At 48.2% G+C, this 18,716-nt stretch overlaps 8 protein-coding genes across 8 annotated transcripts; 5 read left to right on the top strand and 3 right to left on the bottom strand.

The window, feature by feature from the left end:
- Nucleotides 1-473: 473 nt before the first annotated feature.
- On the top strand, nucleotides 474-2,693 carry N7516_004936 (uncharacterized protein; the record flags this gene model as incomplete). The annotated part of the gene is made up of 3 exons (XM_057217656.1): nucleotides 474-533; nucleotides 585-2,237; nucleotides 2,307-2,693. 3 exons carry the CDS (start codon nucleotides 474-476, stop codon nucleotides 2,691-2,693), a joined length of 2,100 nt encoding a protein of 699 aa, XP_057079539.1.
- A 441-nt stretch (nucleotides 2,694-3,134) lies between these two features.
- Nucleotides 3,135-6,292, bottom strand: N7516_004935 (translation initiation factor 2; the record flags this gene model as incomplete). The annotated part of the gene is made up of 3 exons (XM_057217655.1): nucleotides 3,135-3,286; nucleotides 3,356-6,215; nucleotides 6,266-6,292. The coding sequence occupies 3 exons, from the start codon at nucleotides 6,290-6,292 to the stop codon at nucleotides 3,135-3,137; spliced, it is 3,039 nt and encodes a 1,012-aa protein (XP_057079538.1).
- Nucleotides 6,293-6,559: 267 nt separating this feature from the next.
- Nucleotides 6,560-7,799, top strand: N7516_004934 (uncharacterized protein; the record flags this gene model as incomplete). Its single annotated transcript, XM_057217654.1, has 5 exons — nucleotides 6,560-6,665; nucleotides 6,806-6,817; nucleotides 6,872-7,008; nucleotides 7,068-7,696; nucleotides 7,769-7,799. 5 exons carry the CDS (start codon nucleotides 6,560-6,562, stop codon nucleotides 7,797-7,799), a joined length of 915 nt encoding a protein of 304 aa, XP_057079537.1.
- Nucleotides 7,800-8,759: 960 nt separating this feature from the next.
- N7516_004933 (putative inositol phospholipid biosynthesis protein Scs3) lies at nucleotides 8,760-10,027 on the top strand (the record flags this gene model as incomplete). The annotated part of the gene is made up of 2 exons (XM_057217653.1): nucleotides 8,760-9,812; nucleotides 9,878-10,027. 2 exons carry the CDS (start codon nucleotides 8,760-8,762, stop codon nucleotides 9,977-9,979), a joined length of 1,155 nt encoding a protein of 384 aa, XP_057079536.1. The 3' UTR covers nucleotides 9,980-10,027.
- A 196-nt stretch (nucleotides 10,028-10,223) lies between these two features.
- On the bottom strand, nucleotides 10,224-11,548 carry N7516_004932 (uncharacterized protein; the record flags this gene model as incomplete). Its single annotated transcript, XM_057217652.1, has 3 exons — nucleotides 10,224-10,314; nucleotides 10,370-10,634; nucleotides 10,708-11,548. The coding sequence occupies 3 exons, from the start codon at nucleotides 11,546-11,548 to the stop codon at nucleotides 10,224-10,226; spliced, it is 1,197 nt and encodes a 398-aa protein (XP_057079535.1).
- A 408-nt stretch (nucleotides 11,549-11,956) lies between these two features.
- N7516_004931 (putative erythromycin esterase) lies at nucleotides 11,957-13,294 on the top strand (the record flags this gene model as incomplete). The annotated part of the gene is made up of 1 exon (XM_057217651.1): nucleotides 11,957-13,294. The coding sequence occupies one exon, from the start codon at nucleotides 11,957-11,959 to the stop codon at nucleotides 13,292-13,294; it is 1,338 nt and encodes a 445-aa protein (XP_057079534.1).
- Nucleotides 13,295-16,276: 2,982 nt separating this feature from the next.
- N7516_004930 (uncharacterized protein) lies at nucleotides 16,277-17,635 on the top strand (the record flags this gene model as incomplete). Its single annotated transcript, XM_057217650.1, has 1 exon — nucleotides 16,277-17,635. The coding sequence occupies one exon, from the start codon at nucleotides 16,277-16,279 to the stop codon at nucleotides 17,633-17,635; it is 1,359 nt and encodes a 452-aa protein (XP_057079533.1).
- Nucleotides 17,636-17,918: 283 nt separating this feature from the next.
- On the bottom strand, nucleotides 17,919-18,452 carry N7516_004929 (uncharacterized protein; the record flags this gene model as incomplete). The annotated part of the gene is made up of 1 exon (XM_057217649.1): nucleotides 17,919-18,452. One exon carries the CDS (start codon nucleotides 18,450-18,452, stop codon nucleotides 17,919-17,921), a length of 534 nt encoding a protein of 177 aa, XP_057079532.1.
- Between the last annotated feature and the right edge of the window lie 264 nt (nucleotides 18,453-18,716).

The following is an 18,716-nucleotide window of genomic DNA, read 5'->3' as shown; positions in this document are numbered from 1 at the left end:
TCCCATTGTAATTCTCTCTACCTGATTAATTTCGTAAAAAAGACCTCGGGAGGATTGAAGTGGCACGTGACCGTAGCACGGTCCGAGACGTGTTTTCTTTTTATTGTGAATGTGAGCACAATATAACCCTCATAAGTCATCCCTCGAGGGTAGATCATCGGAGATATCGTTTAAATAATTGCCTCAGCAGAGTTCAAGTACCCCAGATTTTCCAGGCGCTGCAGGTTTGACCCGCTTAGCAATCCGGAAGTGTGAGCCCCGGACCTTGAAACCTGAGATCCCGGATCTCTTCCCCGAGATTTCCAGAGCTTCAGCTTTTAAAGTTCCTGGGTTATTTCCGACTTTCGGGACTCGGATTTCGGCATTCTTCCGGTTCATAGTTAAGCCTGGAGTCTGAATGTACTGACTGTCTTGGGCCGAGTAAATATGACCTGACGTTTCGAGGTGAGGTCATCCCGGCAATTTGCTCATCGATGGACCTGAAAACAAGACTGCGCAAGGCCTGCGATGCCTGTAGTATTCGGAAAGTGAAGGTATGGTCTATTTGTCATAAATCTTCCGGAAAATACTGATTTCTATGTAAGTGTGACACTGGTGGGCCGCCTTGTCGGTCGTGCGCTAGCTTGGATATTCCCTGCACCTATGAAAGACCAAGCAGACGCCGCGGGCCTCCTAACCGCCATGCGGAGTCATTTAAGAAACAAAAGCGGGAACCGGAAGATGCAGCGTCGCTGAGCCCGGCAGACTATCCGTCGGCGACGACGACTCCCCTAGCAACGCCATTTATCAGCCCTCAATCTACATCGTTACCTCTTTCGGCGGAGTCAATATGCTCTTTGCACACGATGCAGATGTTGCTCGATGACTTTTTTACTTATATCCATCCTTTGGTCCCAATTCCACATGAACCTTCTTTTCGAGCAGCCTTTGAGCGCCGGGAAGATGTAACCAACCACACTTTTTTGGCGCTTCTAGCGTCAATGATTGGACTGCTAGTGGCTTCCTTTCCTCGACGACCTAAACTCCGACTGAACACTGAAGCCGAACGCACAGCTTTCCCCAATTCTATAGCTCTAGTAAAGCGATGCCTTGACGTTGCCATCCAAGCTCGCGGGGCCGGATATCTTGATCGCAACGCCACAGTCTACGATGCAGCGATCAGCTATTTTCTCGCTATATGTGCCGGCTATATTTACAACATGCGCCGGTGCCGTGTGTATCTGTCGGAATGCCGAGCCATGCTTCAAGTGTATGATTTATGCCGGTCTCCGACTACCACCGACCGCCCGTCCTCGACATTAGGACCACACAGCCCGCTGTCACCAACCTCAGCAATGGCGCAAGAACAACCAGCACATAATTTTACGGAAAGCCAAGGTGTCGACCTCATCACTCAAGAGCTCGGCCGGCGTCTGTTCTATGTCACCTTTGTCGGATACCAGACATTATACCAGATGGGCTCTTCGGATATCAAGGTTCTTGCTCCTCCAGGGATGTCAACGGACCGCTATCCACCCCTCCCGCTGGAGATCGACGATGAATTTCTATTCTCAACACACGTTGAGCCCCAGCCATCCGACCGAGTTTCACAGCTAGTCGGATTCAATGCAAATGTCCGCATCTTCAGTTCATATACCACCCTGCTAGCTTGGGAAATAGCGTTCGGCAGCGGTCAAATCTTTGATTGGGAGCACCAGCGCAACTGCATTTGGGACTGTCTCAAGAAAGCAAAGTCTGCACTAATCGAAGTTCCCGCTGAGTTGTCCCTCCACCATGCGAAACACATATCCCCGACGGGTTTGTCAGGTCTTGGCGGAGATGATACAATCTTCAGCTACTCAAATGATCGTATCCATCAAGAACGACGTGCTATACAATATGAGATACAGAAAGCCAATATATACGCTAGTCAGCTATGCACCAGGTCCTGCCTGGTTGAGAAGTACTGGAGCCTTTTCGAGACTTTTTCAAAGTACGGAAAATCACCAAGATTCACGACCCCGGGCAGCACCACACCACATATCAATATCGAAGGAAGACCCAATCCGGTACCGAGTGCGAGTGCGACTCCCACTGGTACAGCTCCGTCAGAAACCGACACCCAAGCTCAACCCCATGCACAAACAGACTATATTGGCCGCATGATGGCCGAAGAGCGCAAACTGGTCATCAAAGATCTCTTCGTGCTACTACGAACAGTGAATGAAGTGAACATGGAGCCGAATGGCGCAAGCATTGTACGTCCCCTTTACTCAAAATATCACTATCTACCATGTATCAAACTAACAAAACGACATTTTTTACAGACCAATAAAATCCGACAAGTAGCCTCCACCCTCCTCAGCCTCTCCCGCCGGCCAAATGAATCCAATACCGAAATCCCAGACCTCACAACCGCTGCCGCACCATTACCATCACCAACAACCGCGCCGCCAGGCCTTCACATTCTCACCGCTTCAGAGGCGGAGTCCTACTTGCACGCATTCATCGAAGTGCTTGTGCGACTGGAATGCCATTCTCCCATGGGTGATGCAGCCAGTCCTGCAGACGGCGTCAGTCCGCAGATGAACGGCCGCGCTATGAGCTATCTATGTGATTATGAGCGCGATCAAGAAGAATTGAGCCAATGGGCGAGCTTGAAGGAGTATCAGCAGAAGTTTGCGGAAGCTGGTGGTGTGTTGTATCAGTTGTAGCGATTTCAGCATCTTCTTGATGTTGTTCTTTTCTCAACATTCGTGTGTATTTCTTTCGCGTACATTTATTTTGGGATGGGAAGGCCAGGGGTTCTCGCACGTTGGGCCACGAATGAGCGGCTATTCTTTAAAGAAAGAAATGAATGATAATGTGGCCATTTGGCCATGATATTTTAACATATACACACACCTGCGCTGAAACAGCAGCACCTTTCCTGATTACATTGATTGTATGCTTTTCTTCCGGCCCCTGGTAAATAGGGATGCACCAACGCCGAGACCCTGAATGCAAGTCAACCATGTCGAGAGAAAACGGAAAATATAATACAAAATTTGAATGAAGATCATGAGGGGAATGGAGAGTGTTAGATGACCCAAACAAATATTACAAGCGGTCATCACGACCGCACAGATCTTGAGATCAAGGAGTTGTCTGAGATATCACAGATAACGCTTCTCAGAGATCTCTTCGTAGCACTGGATATGGTCACCAGGTGCGAAATCTGTCCAGTTTTCGAAGGCGATACCACATTCTGTGTCTTTGCGCATTTCGATGACATCTTTCTTCACGTTCTTGAGGGAAGCCATCGTGCCTGTTGTGGAAAGTTAGTTTGGTCCAACCTTACAAGTTACTTGTGTTGAGCTGCTTGTGATATACTTACCATCATAGATTATCTCCTCACCGCGAAGCACTCTGACCTTGCGAGTTTTGTGGATCAGGCCGTTACGAACACGACTTCCAGCAATAGCCGTCTTTTCACGTCCCTTGATAGTGATCTCGAACACCTGCTGGATCTCAGCTTCTCCGGTCACACGCATAGTGACCGATGGAGGCAGTTTTTCACTGAGAATGGCTTTGATGTCATCAATGAGTTTGTAAATGATGTTGTGGTCCAGAATTTCGACGCCCTCGGTCTCTGCAATACGCATGATATTAGGATCGATAACCTGGTTGAACGAGATGATCTTGCCCTTGGCACTGCCAGCATGTTCGATATCGAATTCACTGACAGGACCAACTCCCGAACGGATGATATTGGCAAAGACTTCGTTGTTACCGACTGCTGCAACGGAGTTTAAGACCGCCTCCACGGAACCGTCCACATCGCCCTTCAGGACGAAATTGACCGACTTGGGACCCGTTGGTTCGACTTCCTTCGTTATTTCTTCCTCTTCCTTATCGCGCCTACGCTTCTCGAGAACTTCACGACGAGCCTCATTGATGGCAACGATATCGACACCCATCTTCTGGGTATCAGACTTCTCCAAGCGGTAATCCACGACGTCCTTGGCTTTCTGCTCAGTCGGTGCCTGTAGGAGCTCGGTGCCAGCACCCGGCTGCTCTCTCCAACCATCGATTTCGACGGGCATTCCAGGCGTGGCTTCGCCGATGGTTACACCGGCTTCATTACGGAGGGTGCGGACACGAGCCCATGCAGTACCGGCAACTATGATATCGCCCGGCCGCAGGGTTCCACGTCGAATTAGAACGGATGCTACACGGCCATAAGACTTTGTAGAGGCCTCAATGACCCAGCCTTCAACGTTGCAGGTGGTAGCTGCGCGGTGGTCAAGCAATTCCGAGAGCGCGATAACGGCTTCTTCCAGTTCAACCATTCCTTGTCCGGTCTTGCCGCTGACACCGATAGCCTGAACTTCACCTCCATAGTCTTCCACGTGGATACCATGGACAGAAAGGTCACCCTTAACTCGGTCAGGGTTGCTCCCCTCCTTGTCAATTTTGCTGATGGCGACAATGACAGGGACATTGGCTTGGGTGGCGTGCTTAATTGCCTCGATAGTTTGCGGCTTGACACTGTCATCCGCGGCAACCACAAGCACCACAATGTCGGTCACGTCGGCACCTCGGCGGCGCATTTCCAAGAATGCAGAATGACCAGGGGTATCAAGGAAGGTAATGGCTTTCCCGGAAGGCATCATTACGGAGAATGCACCAATATGCTGGGTGATACCACCATGTTCAGAAGCTGCCACAGATGACTTGCGCAGCCAATCCAAGATTGTGGTCTTGCCGTGATCAACGTGACCCATAATGGTGACCACGGGTGGCCGAGATGGCAGATCAGATGTGTCCTCTGGTTCAGGGGCAGCGTATAGATCTTCCTTGCCGCTGTCGAAGATGGCCTCGTAGTTGAACTCGGCTGCCACCAATCCGGCAGTTTCTGCATCGAGAATATCCCTGTACGTGATTTCCTCGAATCCCATCTCCTCCATTCGCTGCACAAACTGGGCCGGCCGCACGCCAACGACATCGGCTAGGTTGCTAACACTGATGAATTCGGGAAGGTAAAGAGGAGCTGGTGCTGCCGGCGCGGCGGCCTTCTTTGCAGCCCTTTGGGCGTCCCTTTCTTTCTGCTGGCGTCTCCGCTCTGTGCGGAGACGCTCGCGATCTTCCGAGTCAAAGTCGGCCTCATCAGACTCACTCTGACGTCCCTTACGTCCATCACGGCGCTTCATAGGCTTCGGCGGCGGCTGTTCTTGTGTTTCTAGGTCTTCTAGCTGCTCCAGTGCAGACATATCCCAAGACCATTGGTTCTTCTTGAAATCTTCTGCCTCCTGCTTTGTTTGGGGTCGGTCAGATTCCTTTGGATGGCGCCCAGTGGTTTCCGTTGTACTCGGCTGGACGTCTTGTTCCAGCTCAGACAAAACCGAATCCCCTAACCGCTGGAACTTTCTATCGTACTCAGAAGGGGATCGGGACTGTCTGGACTGGGAAGGTCTGGGAGAATCGCTATACTCTCTGGTTATTCGGAACTTTGGCTGGGCGTCGTCGGGTCGAGAGGTTTTGCAGAACGGACACACTTGCTTTGTAGCAAAAACATGTTTCATACACTGAGGGCAATTCCAGTCGTCGCGGGCCATCGGATGGTCCCTAGTTTGGCCCTGGTATCTGTTTTGTGTCTTTTCAGGGGCGAACGGGTTTTCTTCTTCAAATGTCGGTTTTGTTCCTCGGATAGACGGATTCCTTTGTTGATTCCGTGAGGTTCCTTTGGGCCACCTCATGTGGCTATCTGCATTCTCTTTTTTAAACGGATTCTGCTCTTGGGTGGACGGGGTCCTCTCCTGATTCCGTGACGTTCCTCTAGGCCATTTCATGTAGACATCTTGATTATCCCGAGGGGGCACGCGCCGCACGTACGGTTTATTCTGCTGGTTTGATTGCCCTGAGTTGAATTGTTGATTTGACTGTTCCCGCCTCCGTTGTGGTGGTGCAGGTGCTAGCGGCGGCGGCGGCGGTTGACTATTGGCGACAAGGGTTTGGCGCATCGCTTGTTCTGCGAAACTTAAGCCCGCCGATGGCGTATGTTGTTTAGGGCCCCATCGGCTGCCGAATTTGGGCTTCACCGGCGCTGTATTTGAAGCAGTGCCATCATCATTCCCACTCGATGGATCCGACGAGTTCCAACGCGTCGCGGATAACTGTAAGGTCCGTCGAAGCGTGAGAGCTGTTAGAGTGGGTGTTCGGTAGGCTGAATTCGACCACTCAGCCCGACGCGATAGCTGTAGTTTTAGTTAGATACTGTCGCAACACTTCAAAACTGCGGACTTACCCTGCAGACTGGCCGAGGATGCATCATTCATTAGTCTATCCACATCTGGGATCCGTCAACTTTTTTCCCTTTCCAGAAGTTCGAGAGGAAGAGCTTATGTCACCGCTTAGGTCAGCTGCGGGTATCAAAATGTTTATGTAAAATGTCCGCCGGTAAAGTCATGTGATTCGGCATTCTCGTCGAATCAGAGCGCAGATGGCGCCTTAGCGATAAGCGGGTTGGATATAAAGTCTGGAGTCTCCGGATTTTGTCCCTGTCTATACTTTTGGTCATTGCAATTAAATTCTTTGAAACATGGAGACCGAGGTAATTGACAGTTTGGATAAGGGTGGTGGTGCCCTCCGCACCATCAAGGATTTGGCCGCGGGCGCAGCAGGTGGAATGGCCCAGGTTCTCCTCGGTATGTGTGCACACCCTACTTTGTTTGAATTCCGGGGGAAAGCCATGGACACCATGAGATGAGAATATTGCCATGAGTGGTGCTTTCTTGGGGAAATATTCAAACATGAAAAATCAAAGCAATTGCTAACAAGAAACTAGGTCAACCCTTTGGTATGTGGTCTGCTTAAAGCACATCTCAGGAGGCATTGGTTAACAACTCGGCAGACATTGTCAAGGTGCGCCTGCAAACTACCACTCAGTACAAGAGTGCGCTAGAGTGCGCAACCCAGATCTTCAAGAACGAAGGTCCCTCGGCCTTCTATAAGGGCACACTAACCCCGCTTATCGGTATCGGTGCATGCGTGAGTTACCCCCGCGGCCAAGGTCCACTATAGACAACTCCTCTAACCAACCAATCCAGGTGTCTGTCCAATTTGGTGCCTACCATGAAGCGCGTCGCCGCTTGGAAGATATGAACAAGAAGAAGTACGCCGACTCAGCCCTTTCTTACACCCAATACTACTTGGCCGGTTCATTCGCCGGTATCACCAACTCAGTACTGTCAGGCCCAATTGAGCATGTGCGTATTCGCTTGCAGGCACAGCCCCACGGCGCCGGCCGTCTATACTCGGGCCCTATCGACTGCGTAAGCAAGCTGGCCTCACAGGGCGGTACCCTCCGCGGTATTTACCGCGGTCAGGCAGTTACTCTCATCCGTGAGGCTCAGGCTTACGGTGCTTGGTTCATGGCCTTTGAATTCATGATGAACCAGGATGCCAAGCGTAACAATGTCAAGCGCGAAGATCTCTCTAAGGCAAAGATTGCCATTTACGGTGGTCTGGCTGGTGAGGTCCTTTGGCTCTCCAGCTACCCGTTCGATGTTATCAAGAGTAAGATGCAGACCGATGGATTCGGCGCGCAGCAAAAGTACAGCACCATGCGCGACTGCTTCAAGAAGACCTATGCCATTGAGGGTCTTGGTGGTTTCTGGAAGGGCATTGGCCCTACTCTGCTGAGAGCCATGCCTGTTTCTGCCGGAACATTCCTGACGTATGTTTGCCCTTTATTTTGCTCCCACATGATGCTTGTGTTTCTAGGATTGCAGCTAACCCCTCTCCCTAGTGTCGAGTTGGCCATGCAGGCTCTCGGTTAAAGGTCCCATAGGGGAATTTTTTTATGATGAAAGTTGACGCATTTGGTTTTTGTTCGGTTTCACTTGAATTCTTTGATATCCAGGGCTCGTTAAATACCCCACAGTTGGATAGAGGTCCACTACAAAAGTGAAGGGCATTCAAAGCTTATATAGATCTATATCCATGTCTGACATTGAGCAATTGTGAGATTCGACATACGTATACAGTGTTTCCAATATACAGAGTTAAGGTTCTTACATTGCCACCTACCAAGCAGCAGGAAAACGACCCAGATTCAAAGCAGCAAAGTCCTACTTCGAGGTAAACTGCTCCAACGCAAAGCACCGAAGATCTGCTTGTGCGTTGAACAACTCCCAAGCAGGACATTTAGCCCAGACGAGGTCCTTTGCGTATCGCAGCTTAACGAGATAAATCTAAGTCGATGACAATAAATCGAAGTTCCGGAAAGCGTTGTCTTTACCTGTGAACAGCATACGCATGTACTTTTCTCGGTGATGGATATGGCACTTTTTTGACCTTCCTATCAATTCGTTGTGGCGTGAATGCTCTATTATTACTTACGTGCTCAACATCTACGAGTCCCAATGTTTTGCAATTGACCATCATTCCTGCGCGGTATTTCCGCACTCTGCACTCGGTAGGGCTACTAGCAGTGATAGTGCAATATTCATTTTTTTTTTTTTTTTTTTTTTTTTAATGTTGATCTACGTAGTTATAGTCTTTGTTGAAGTCAACAGATATATATCGGCAAGTGGTGTAGTTTGGATTGAAAACAAGTAAGCAGTTGGATATACATCATTAGTCGCATATACATCATTACATGTTTATGTCCTTCTTATGAGGTTTTATTATATATGTTGTAAATATCCGGTGATTCAAATTGAAGAGAAGAACCTTGGAAGTTGATATTCGTTTGACGCCTGAGGCATTCATGCAGCAGCCTCGGCAGGCAAACCCTGATGTCATCTGTCCAGGTCATCGCCAACCTATCCTGCTTCAACCTTCCCAATTGCAACAACTATGCTCTGTGGTCATATTGGAATGTGTTGGTGAATCCTCATTTCGTATCTCATAATATACCAGTTTATTTCCCTTTACTCGAATCTCGCCCTATGCTTACGACCATGGCCACAGCCACCGCGCGACCTGTCACCCTCCTCTCGACTGTTCTTCTCATATACCCTGCGACATTATTACTCGGGTCTTTGTACTCAGCAATCTCCCCAACAGCACAACATTCCAGACATTTGTCCGGCTCTTCTCCACAGCCCGCAAGCCCTCTAGCCCCATCCCTGGCTACAGACCTGCACCTATCCGAAAGCCCCGTCAACTACTTCGCCCGAAAAAATAATATCTTCAATGTCTACTTCGTAAAGATCGGATGGCTATGGACCACAGTCGCCTTTGTTTCGCTCCTCATATTCCAACCCCTCTACTCTTCATCTCGCCGGGAATCCTCCTCACAGCAAGAAGCACGTTTCCGTCGCATTCTACAAGCTATTTTACGCTACGCACTCGCGACAACAGTATGGTATCTTGCAACACAATGGTTCTTCGGGCCGGCAATCATTGATCGTGGTTTCGTGGCCACGGGCGGCAAATGCGAACGGGCTATTGAGGAAGCCGGGAAGATGGCCGCTGGACAGAGTAGCCCAACCTCCCTAGAAACACTATTCACAGCAGCCACGTGCAAAACCGCTGGCGGTGCATGGAGGGGTGGACACGATATCAGTGGACACGTGTTGATGCTGGTTCTGGCTACAGGACTCCTCGCCTTTGAGGCTGTCGGGGCTAGCGCACGCGCACCCGCATGTTTGTCACATTCTGATCCCACTGGGGACGCGGGACGTGAACGCAAAGCCAGTGATGCCGATAGTACTACGGTAATCGATTCAACCGGGACTGGCGGGTTCGCGAGAACGTGGTCACTCCGTCTTGTTTGGGGTGTTGTTGGCCTTGGCTGGTGGATGCTCTTCATGACCGCGATTTGGTTTCACACTTGGTTGGAAAAGGTGAGTGCATTCTTCGGCAAAACCCTACCACGATAAACGTTTCTATTGGCTAACCATTCATTTAGTGGTCTGGTCTGTCCATTGCTTTGAGTGCTGTGTATGTCATCTATATTCTTCCAAGACGGATAGCACCATTGAGGGACGTGGTTGGACTTCCAGGAGTATAGACCTCCGTTTTATCTGCGAGATCTTATTCTCAGCAGCTGTGAATATACCGAACGATAATGATAGATTGCATTGTTTTTGGGCATGGTGAAGTGCTCGAGTCGTCTTTATCCAGACGTTGAAATTCCTGGTTATACATGAAAAAGTCGCCTGTACATTTCATGCTTTGGCTGCCTTCAGGCATTCTACTGTCAAACATGTTCATGGATATTGTATACATCGTAGAGTTATCAGATAGGAAGCTGTTCATCCCTTTCTTGACATTATATCCCATGTGATTTTGTTCATTGCTAAGATGTTGGTGTTGGTTCCTGTCCCAGGAATCCAGCTTGAAATGCTGAGGTTGATGTGTCAAAATATTGAACTCATCATAGGGGACTCTTTTAACTTACCCCCCTGGAATCAACGCCGACGCATACATTACCCGCGTGATAGGTCTCAAGTCCTCTGGTGTCAGATCATCGGATATGGCTAGCTGCATGTATGGATCCCAAGCGGCAATGATGGCATCGGAGTAGCATTTCAAATCAACTGTGCGTTCTTTTTCCGCGTTCACCTCCGACTGGCATTGGATGCCCATGCAGGTCCCAAATTCGCGAAAGGCCAACCGAAATCGGATGTTGCGCTCCAAGTATTGATTGATCTCGAACAAATTGTCTAGAATCATCAGTCAGCTTGATTCTTACTGTCCTATGCTGTTGTCACGGGGATTGACACAATGGCGACTGACATATTTGCTCGAAGCATTTCCCTGCCAGGTCAGCAGCCCAGCGCTCTTGCGCAGAAAACCAATGTGCCGTCCATAAAGTCATGCCCAAATCCAGAGGATCACTTGAAACAAAGTGTTCCCCTTTGCGCTCCATCGTGCGTCTATAGTCGTCGATCTCCTCGACCAAGAAAGCACCATCACCTGCTTCCATGGCTGTATCTTGCAGGAGTCGGAAAACAACAAAGCCATCAATCGGATCAAGGTTACCCTCTGACTTGACCATTGGCTCTGATAGATCCATGTTCATTTTCCATATCATTCTCGGTCGAGCTGCCGCGCGATCAACAAAAAACTTTGGGTGTATCGCTTTTGCCAGCTCTATGGCTTGCCTGTTGTACTTCAAATCCCCCGATGCTTTGGCCATCCTGTTCAATGCAAACATCCAAACCGTTAGATAATGATGATATTGTCCATCACCATCTGGACCGCGAGCATCTGTCTTGCCGATCCTCAATCCCCCGCTTAACGGATTGGCGTCTGTTGCTCCTCGCAGTCTTGAGCGGCCGTCTCGATTTCTACCCAGAACATCATGGACAGTCTCAATCAGACGAGCAGCCAGCACCAGATAACGATCGTCGCCAGCGGTGTCATTACCAGCTCGCTTATACTCGCCGTGCATTGTGAGAAAGTTGACAACCCCGAAGGCATCTGTCCATAGGTATCGCCCGCGGTGACCGCCTGATCTTGGTGGTGGAGTCCAGGTCTTTGGGTCTTCAATGTTGCTGAAACTCCCGTAAAGAGATTCCATGGCTTGTCCAAAGCGGTCTAGGCGCGGTGATGGACTGCTGATTGGGAGAGCCATTCTCGAGGTATGTACCTTGGAAACAGGATGAATGATTGCTTTTCTAGCAGTGTTCTGCTTGAACCATAGCAACCTACACGACCGCATTTGTTATAGATTTTCATTCTCGGGTGTTATTTATTCCACTATCGTCAGAACCGAAGCATTTGTGGTTTGCCTTCGATGGTGAAGTCATAGTGACTGTTTAGCTACCGGGATGTCAATAATTCGCTGGGAAAACTCCCACCAACCAAAGCGCATATGTTGTATTGATGAAAGCAGGGAATAGAAATGCCGTGTGTAATCTCCGGAATTTCTGCACTCGACATGTTTTATCTACTTGAGATATTCTGCGTGAAGATATCCGATATCCCAACCATAGCTTGACCGTCCATGCGCTTGGCGTCTATTTTTCGAACCACAAAAAAGATGCCTCAACTACAGGAGCTTTTCAATTCAGCAGTGCAGCCTCTGCCTGCAATCGAGGACAAGAGCTTCGCATCCCACTTCGATACTTTTGCGGGAAGCCAAGTGATTCTTCTAGGAGATGGCAGTCATGGAACATCTGAGTTCTATTCTGCGCGCGCCGAGATCACAAAGCGACTCATTGAGCGACACGGCTACACCATGGTCGCAGTTGAAGCGGACTGGCCGGATGCAGAGGCGATCGACCGATACGTACGCTTGCGCCCAGGCCCCAAGGCGCAAATCGGAGGAACTGCGAAAGGATACGAACCATTCAATCGATTTCCCACCTGGATGTGGAGGAATTCCGAGATGCAACAGTTAGCTGAATGGATGCGTGATCGAAACCAGTCCCTCCCACCCGAGCAAAGAGCCGGGTTCTACGGGCTGGACCTGTATAGCATGGGTGCCTCGATCGGTGCTGTGATCGATTATTTGGACCGAGTAGACCCACAGGCAAGCAAGCAAGCTCGCCAGCGGTATGGATGTCTAGAGCCTTGGGTCGATGATCCCACTTCGTATGGTCTGGCCTCCCTTCGAGGCATGGAAGACTGTGAACGCCCGGTGATGAAGATGCTTGGAGAACTTTTGGAGCGACGGCTTGAATACATCAGCTCGCGGGATGGCGATGAATACCACAGCGGCGAACAGAATGCTCACTTGGTTCGTGACGCGGAGAAGTATTACAAATCAATGTACTACAGTTCAGCAAGCTCATGGAACCTGCGCGACACGCACATGTTTGAAACTTTGGAACGTCTGTTACAGCACAATCAAGGAGAGAAAGCCATTGTGTGGGCACATAATTCCCACGTCGGAGATGCACGCTATACAAGCATGGGCTTCCGTCGCCAGGAGCTCAACATCGGACAACTATGTCGTGAGCGACTGGGACGTGAGAATGTGACCATTCTTGGATGCGGAACGCACACCGGCACCGTTGCAGCGGCCCATGAGTGGGACGATGATATGGAGGTCATGTCCGTCCGTCCATCCCGGGAAGACAGTTGGGAGATTGTGGCCCATGATACTGGGGTACCACGTTTCGTGCTCGACCTGCGTCAGGATCGCATAGATCCCTCTCTGCGCTCCGCGATCGCTGCTGAGCAACGCCTGCAGCGTTTCATTGGTGTCATCTACCGCCCTGATACCGAGCGCGTCTCCCATTACTCGCAAACCCTCCTTCACAAACAGTTTGATGGTTATGTCTGGTTTGATAGGACCCAGGCCGTTAAACCTTTGGAAGTCATCCAGCCCGACACGCCGCTTGGAAAGGGCGAAACGTATCCATTTGGTCTCTAGTGATGTACTTCTTTGGTTGGTCAACGGCTAATGCTTTTTTCTTCGGTATCTTCGTCTTCTAATGCTGTGCTTATTCAGTGTACCTACTTACTATACACAAGTTGAGAATTCCAGTTGACTCTTCTTAACCATCATCGAATCCGTTCTCCCTACATACAAGCTTAGCGTTTCCGGTGGAACTTTGAATTTTCCATGCGGTTTCTTGCTTTTGAAATATGAACCATCTGTCTTACGGAGCCAACAAGACCGGTTCCTAATATTTAAAGGGTCCAATGTGTAGGGAAGAGCTTCTTCGTGAGGCGGAGAGGGTCTTACAGGCAACGGCACATGTTGCACGAAATGTAGAGATGTAATAAAACCAAGTTCAATTCCAGGGAAAGGGACTTGCAAGCAGGGTATAAGCCAAGTTCGATTCGAAATTAAAGATAGGTTTCGGTTTCCTCAAGCAAAGTAGCAAGAGAAAATGGACTAAAATACAGCTGATGGAATAATAGGAGGAATGGCCATCTGTGGACCAGCTAGCAAAGAGGAAGGTGGCTTGACCAGCGATATGGGCAGACATCGTAAACCACGGAAGTTTAGGGGGAAGCCATACGAACGTTATAAATTTTCACAATAGGGGGTAATTTTGGCAAGATAAAACATACCAACAGATAAATAAAGAAGGACCCGAAAAGCGGCTATAGTCAAAGTGATGAAGGAAGTGGTTGTCCTAGGCCGTGGTTATAGAAGAACGCGCTGCGGCTTCGAAAACGATAAAGTATATCTTCCCTCGAATTTGTTCTGCTAACCGATTGATCGTATCGCCTTGAATAAATACCTACTGAGAGGCCTTTTTCCCAGATAGCAACCGTATGACGTGGTCCTCACTAATACGACTTTGGACGTTTTCTTTACGGATGCGGACTATCTGTGTGCTGATAGTAGCATATATAGGGCCCCTGATAATATCAGCTTGCCTAGGTTACTAGAGATAGTCGAATTTCGGGTGAGGCATTTCCTCTCTCCTGTATGTCTAGATATACTCTTTCCTTGATGTGTCATGGTGATCGTTGCTATTATAGATTGCTGCTGGGATAGGCCTTGTTTAGGTTGGCTAGGCTTATGTCTAGGCCGCTTGTGTTTTTTTAGATAAGCCATACGCTGGTTTGCATGACTTCGAAGTAGTTGCTACTAACTAAGAAGAGCGGTATAATTGGTTTCAACAGTATCTTTGGCCTAGTAAGCGAGAGTCTAGGTACCGAAGATGTGTGAGAATCTTGGGTCCGTGATTGCTTCTTAAATCTAACGAGTAAGACTAATATGAGCGAGTGCTTCTTAGTGGCCCATGTTATCGTATTGTCGCAGGTTAGGAGAGGCGAGATGCCCGGAGATATACGCCATTAGGTCGTCGGGATTTTGGGTTAGACTTAAGCGGTTGCAATATCGGTTATAGACCAGTCTAGCAACATCTGGTATAAACCCAATATACTTAAGCACCTCGACACTTTCCTCTGCTATTATGATATAGAATAGATGGATAATATCGGGCTGGAAACCACGGGTAGTAACGGACGCAGAAGACGACGACGAGGTCTACGGGCGACTAAACCTTCTAGAAGCATTTACTATTTCTATATTATATACTTTATAGATTCAATTCAATTTAGATTTAGTTTAGATTCAGTTTAGATTCAGTTTAGATTCAGTTTAGATTCAGTTTAGATTCAGTTTAGATTCAGTTTAGATTCAGTTTAGATTCAGTTTAGATTCAGTTCAGATTCAGTTCAGATTCAGTTCAGATTCAGTTAGTAAAATAGTAAGATAGTAAGAAATCAAGAGTCAAGACTTAAGACTTAGGAGTATAAAGAGCCCGGTGTTAAAAAATTAATATCGTAATAAATACTATTTGTTAAACAATCTCCTATACATATATATATGTTTACTACAGACTAAGCCCTATTTGTTAGCTTGTTTACTATAAGTGTTTTACTACTATAATCGAGTAGAGTTTAGATGGTTTTAGCAGGGTATATAACCCCCTACATTTCTAGTTTAATCAATTAATAATTCTTCCTCTGCTTTCTCCCCGCATAGTAACAGGTTGCTCAACAGTATTCATTTATAAAAATACTATATAAAGTAACTATAGATTCAACAATGGTACTTGTGAAGTGAGAGTGGATCGAAATTATTGCCTGGAATAGTATATCAGAAAGTTAGCTTACTCTCTGTTAAAACCTTGGGAAAGATCGACCCGGACTCGGGTATGGGCGACTAAGTATGCCATCATTTACTATTTCTATACTATACACTATAGATTCAATTCAGATTCAGTTTAGATTCAGTTCGGAAGGCATAACGGAGAGCCGTGGAATGCCTGACCTTTGAGAGTTGATGCCTTAACTGAGTCAGATTTTAGGGCAGACCCGGGGGAATTAAAAGACATTGAAAAAGACACAATTATGTGGTCATTATGAACTCCTTAAAAAGGTAAAAAAAGATGAAGCTATTTCCACTATACAAATCTCCACATTCATCCAATTCTAGGCGTTTAAGCCAGTTCCCGCCGTATAAATCCCTATAATTTCCATATCCTCCCAATCAGCGTGGAAAAGTAGTGTAATGATCAATCTATAAATGACCCTGGCCTCTCTGCACCTACCTCGTCGATGGATATACGGGGGTGGTTTGTACTAAGCCTAAATAGGAATTACCTTATTTTGAGTCGGACCTTCTATACACTTCAATCCATCATATTCTAACGTTGTTTTACATATATCTTCTACTCTGTGCTCTTTGCTTGTTTATTCCCAACCAATCTCGAAGCCTCTCTCGAAATTCCTCATAGTGCAGTAGAATCTGGTCCCTCAATTTCACATCCCATCCACAATCGTTGGATCGCTTTGAAGAAACCCAACCTTTCACATCGACTTTTGGGCACAGTCTTCCAGAACCTTCTCTTGCGGAACAATACCCGACCAAATACTTCCGCTTGTCACCATGCAGGTCATTCGGTCTATTCGCGATGCTATCTCTTACTGCATCGGCAAAAAACAACAATTCTCCTTGGATGGTCTCCCTGTGGAGATTTTGTCATCAATATCAGATCTGCTGTCCCGCGAAGATATCTACTGTCTTTCGTTAACCAATTCACGACTTTTCTCAACACTCAAATGTCGAAGGGAGCGGCTCCGAACGCCCAGAGGAAGGGGCAAGCTACCCCTCCTTCATAGAATTGGGCGTGATTTACCTAACCACCTCGTTTGCTATTGTTGTCTTGTCCTGCACAAATATGATAGGTCTGAACAATCCTCCGTGACTCTCCAACCGCCATTTAGATGGTTTTACTACCTCCCTTGTGTGGAGGATGGGAAACAAGTTTCATCTCGGCTCGCTTTGCAGCTACTTCAGTTTGAATTCTATGGCCGCTACCGTTTCTACTTTGTGCATCTTCAACTCGCTATGCAAAGGTTCTACCACGGTCCAAGATTTGGTATCACTACCGAGTCGTTATCGTATACCGAGGTGAAAGAATACGATGAGTCACGTACGTTGTTCTCAACTGAAGCACAAATATGTCCGGGTAAAGGAAGGCTTCCGATGGCATCCACACACTCAGAGCCATCGGCATTTCCAAAGACACCAATACACTCAGGGGAAACACCGTATTCTAGAAGAACGACAGAGCTGCGACAGCCAGGATACCCGGGAGGGCCGACTCAGTTCGAAGTTCATAACTTATGCCTACGAATGCAAGGTATTAAGTTAGTTGCTCGCAAGCAGCTTCATCTATTTTGCTCTGATACATTACGTGGCTCCTCTCAGATCTTCTACGTCTGCGGACATATCTCGCACTCAACATTATTGACATCGATAGTCAAGTCCTATATTGCCGGAAAGGAACCAACAGACTGTCATATTGCCGCGACTTGCAAAAACTGCAACACGGATTACGAGCTTCAACTTGTTGAATGCGGTCAAGGTGATCTCGCTATAGTTATCACGAGGTGGATCAACTTGGGCCCAGGTCTTAGCCCAGATGATCCACAATGGAAAGTCCACGTATTCCGGCCTCGAGAGCGGAAACGACTCTCGTTGGATACAAGAATCTCATATACAAGTGCTCGGCACTCGTTTGAAACCACCGTCGCAAAGAAATGGTCGGCCGAAGCTCTTTCTTCTTACAATCTTTCATTTCTACGAGCTCGGAAATACAAAGCTGTGATGGAGAATACCACATTTCCTGGAGATCCATGGACCCTATACTATCCTCGGGGACCCATGGAGAGTCTGGCATACCCAATAAGCCAGACAGGGCCGCTGGTGCCGCCGCCGCGCCATAAGGGCAAACTGGAATAAACTCTGGTTTGTGTTCACATCTCCTTATCCCTCTTTCTAGCTCGGACCGACAGAATAGCCCATATTTGTATCCATTAGCCCACATTCAAATCGAGAGCTTTCTCCTTCTTTCCTTGCCCTCCTTTACTTGCAACTCAATCCCATGTGAGTGGCTGTCCGAGTCAATCAAACATATAACCCGAACCTCTAGAGAATAATGGGGCTCACAGCCTAAAGTTTACATAGAACGGGTTGATTTCAAACTAGGATAACCCACTGCCAAGTCTGTTGCGGAGGTGTGAATCTATAATGAGCTACTCGTAGAAGTGATTATTGCAAGTCCACTGCTGGACATCTGGTTCTCCATTCCGATAATTATACTGCAATTTACGCTGCCCTCCCCACCGCCGATCTCATCCATTGACCACTCCTTGCCAGGCTGTCGGCGCTGGCGCAAAATCCCCTCCCCAACCTCCACCTTGACTTTATGCTCAAGGGTCTCTTTCAGGGTGGTGACCCTCTTATGGAGGGCCCTTTTGTCCTCCTTCAGTCCGGAATGCGAGGTCTCCAGCCTCTTAATCCGAGAACGATCGCTCTGAATATCGTTCTCTACGTTTTTCAAGTCCAAGGACCTCGTTTCCTTCAACGTACGGAAGTCATCCTCGAGCCTTTTGATCCTCCCCTCGAGAGGCTCCTTGTCTGGTACGTTCCAGAACCAGTTGAGCCCTCCACCGAGACAGATGTCCCGTCCAAGGTCGATACCCTGGTGTGGGGGGTTGTCTGGGGGAGTCAAGGTATTCGACCTCACTGGAGAGGAGACAGGTGCCTCATCCCTCATTCAGACCAGTGGACTGTCGGGGAGGACAGGGTATTTGGCCTCATCAGAGACAGGTGTCTCCTCTGGTCTCGAGCGCCCTCACTCAGGATATGGCATGTTCGTCGGGCACTAATAGGTCGCAGTCAATTTCACTTACCAGCAGAAGGAAAAGGGTCAAGAAAAGCTTGAAGTTAAACTTCAGCATGGTTTGCAACGGTTTGAAGTTGGGAAGAGAAATAGGAACCACAATGTGAGTGGATGGAAGGTGGAATAAGAACAGTAAAG

The sequence above is a fragment of the Penicillium verrucosum genome (assembly GCF_028828655.1).
Source record: "Penicillium verrucosum strain IBT 35672 chromosome Unknown utg000001l_segment0_segment0, whole genome shotgun sequence".
Classification (NCBI taxonomy): Eukaryota; Fungi; Ascomycota; class Eurotiomycetes; order Eurotiales; family Aspergillaceae; genus Penicillium; species Penicillium verrucosum.
The sequence above is the reverse complement of the archived record's forward strand: the minus strand, read 5'-3'. Positions and strand labels throughout refer to the sequence as shown.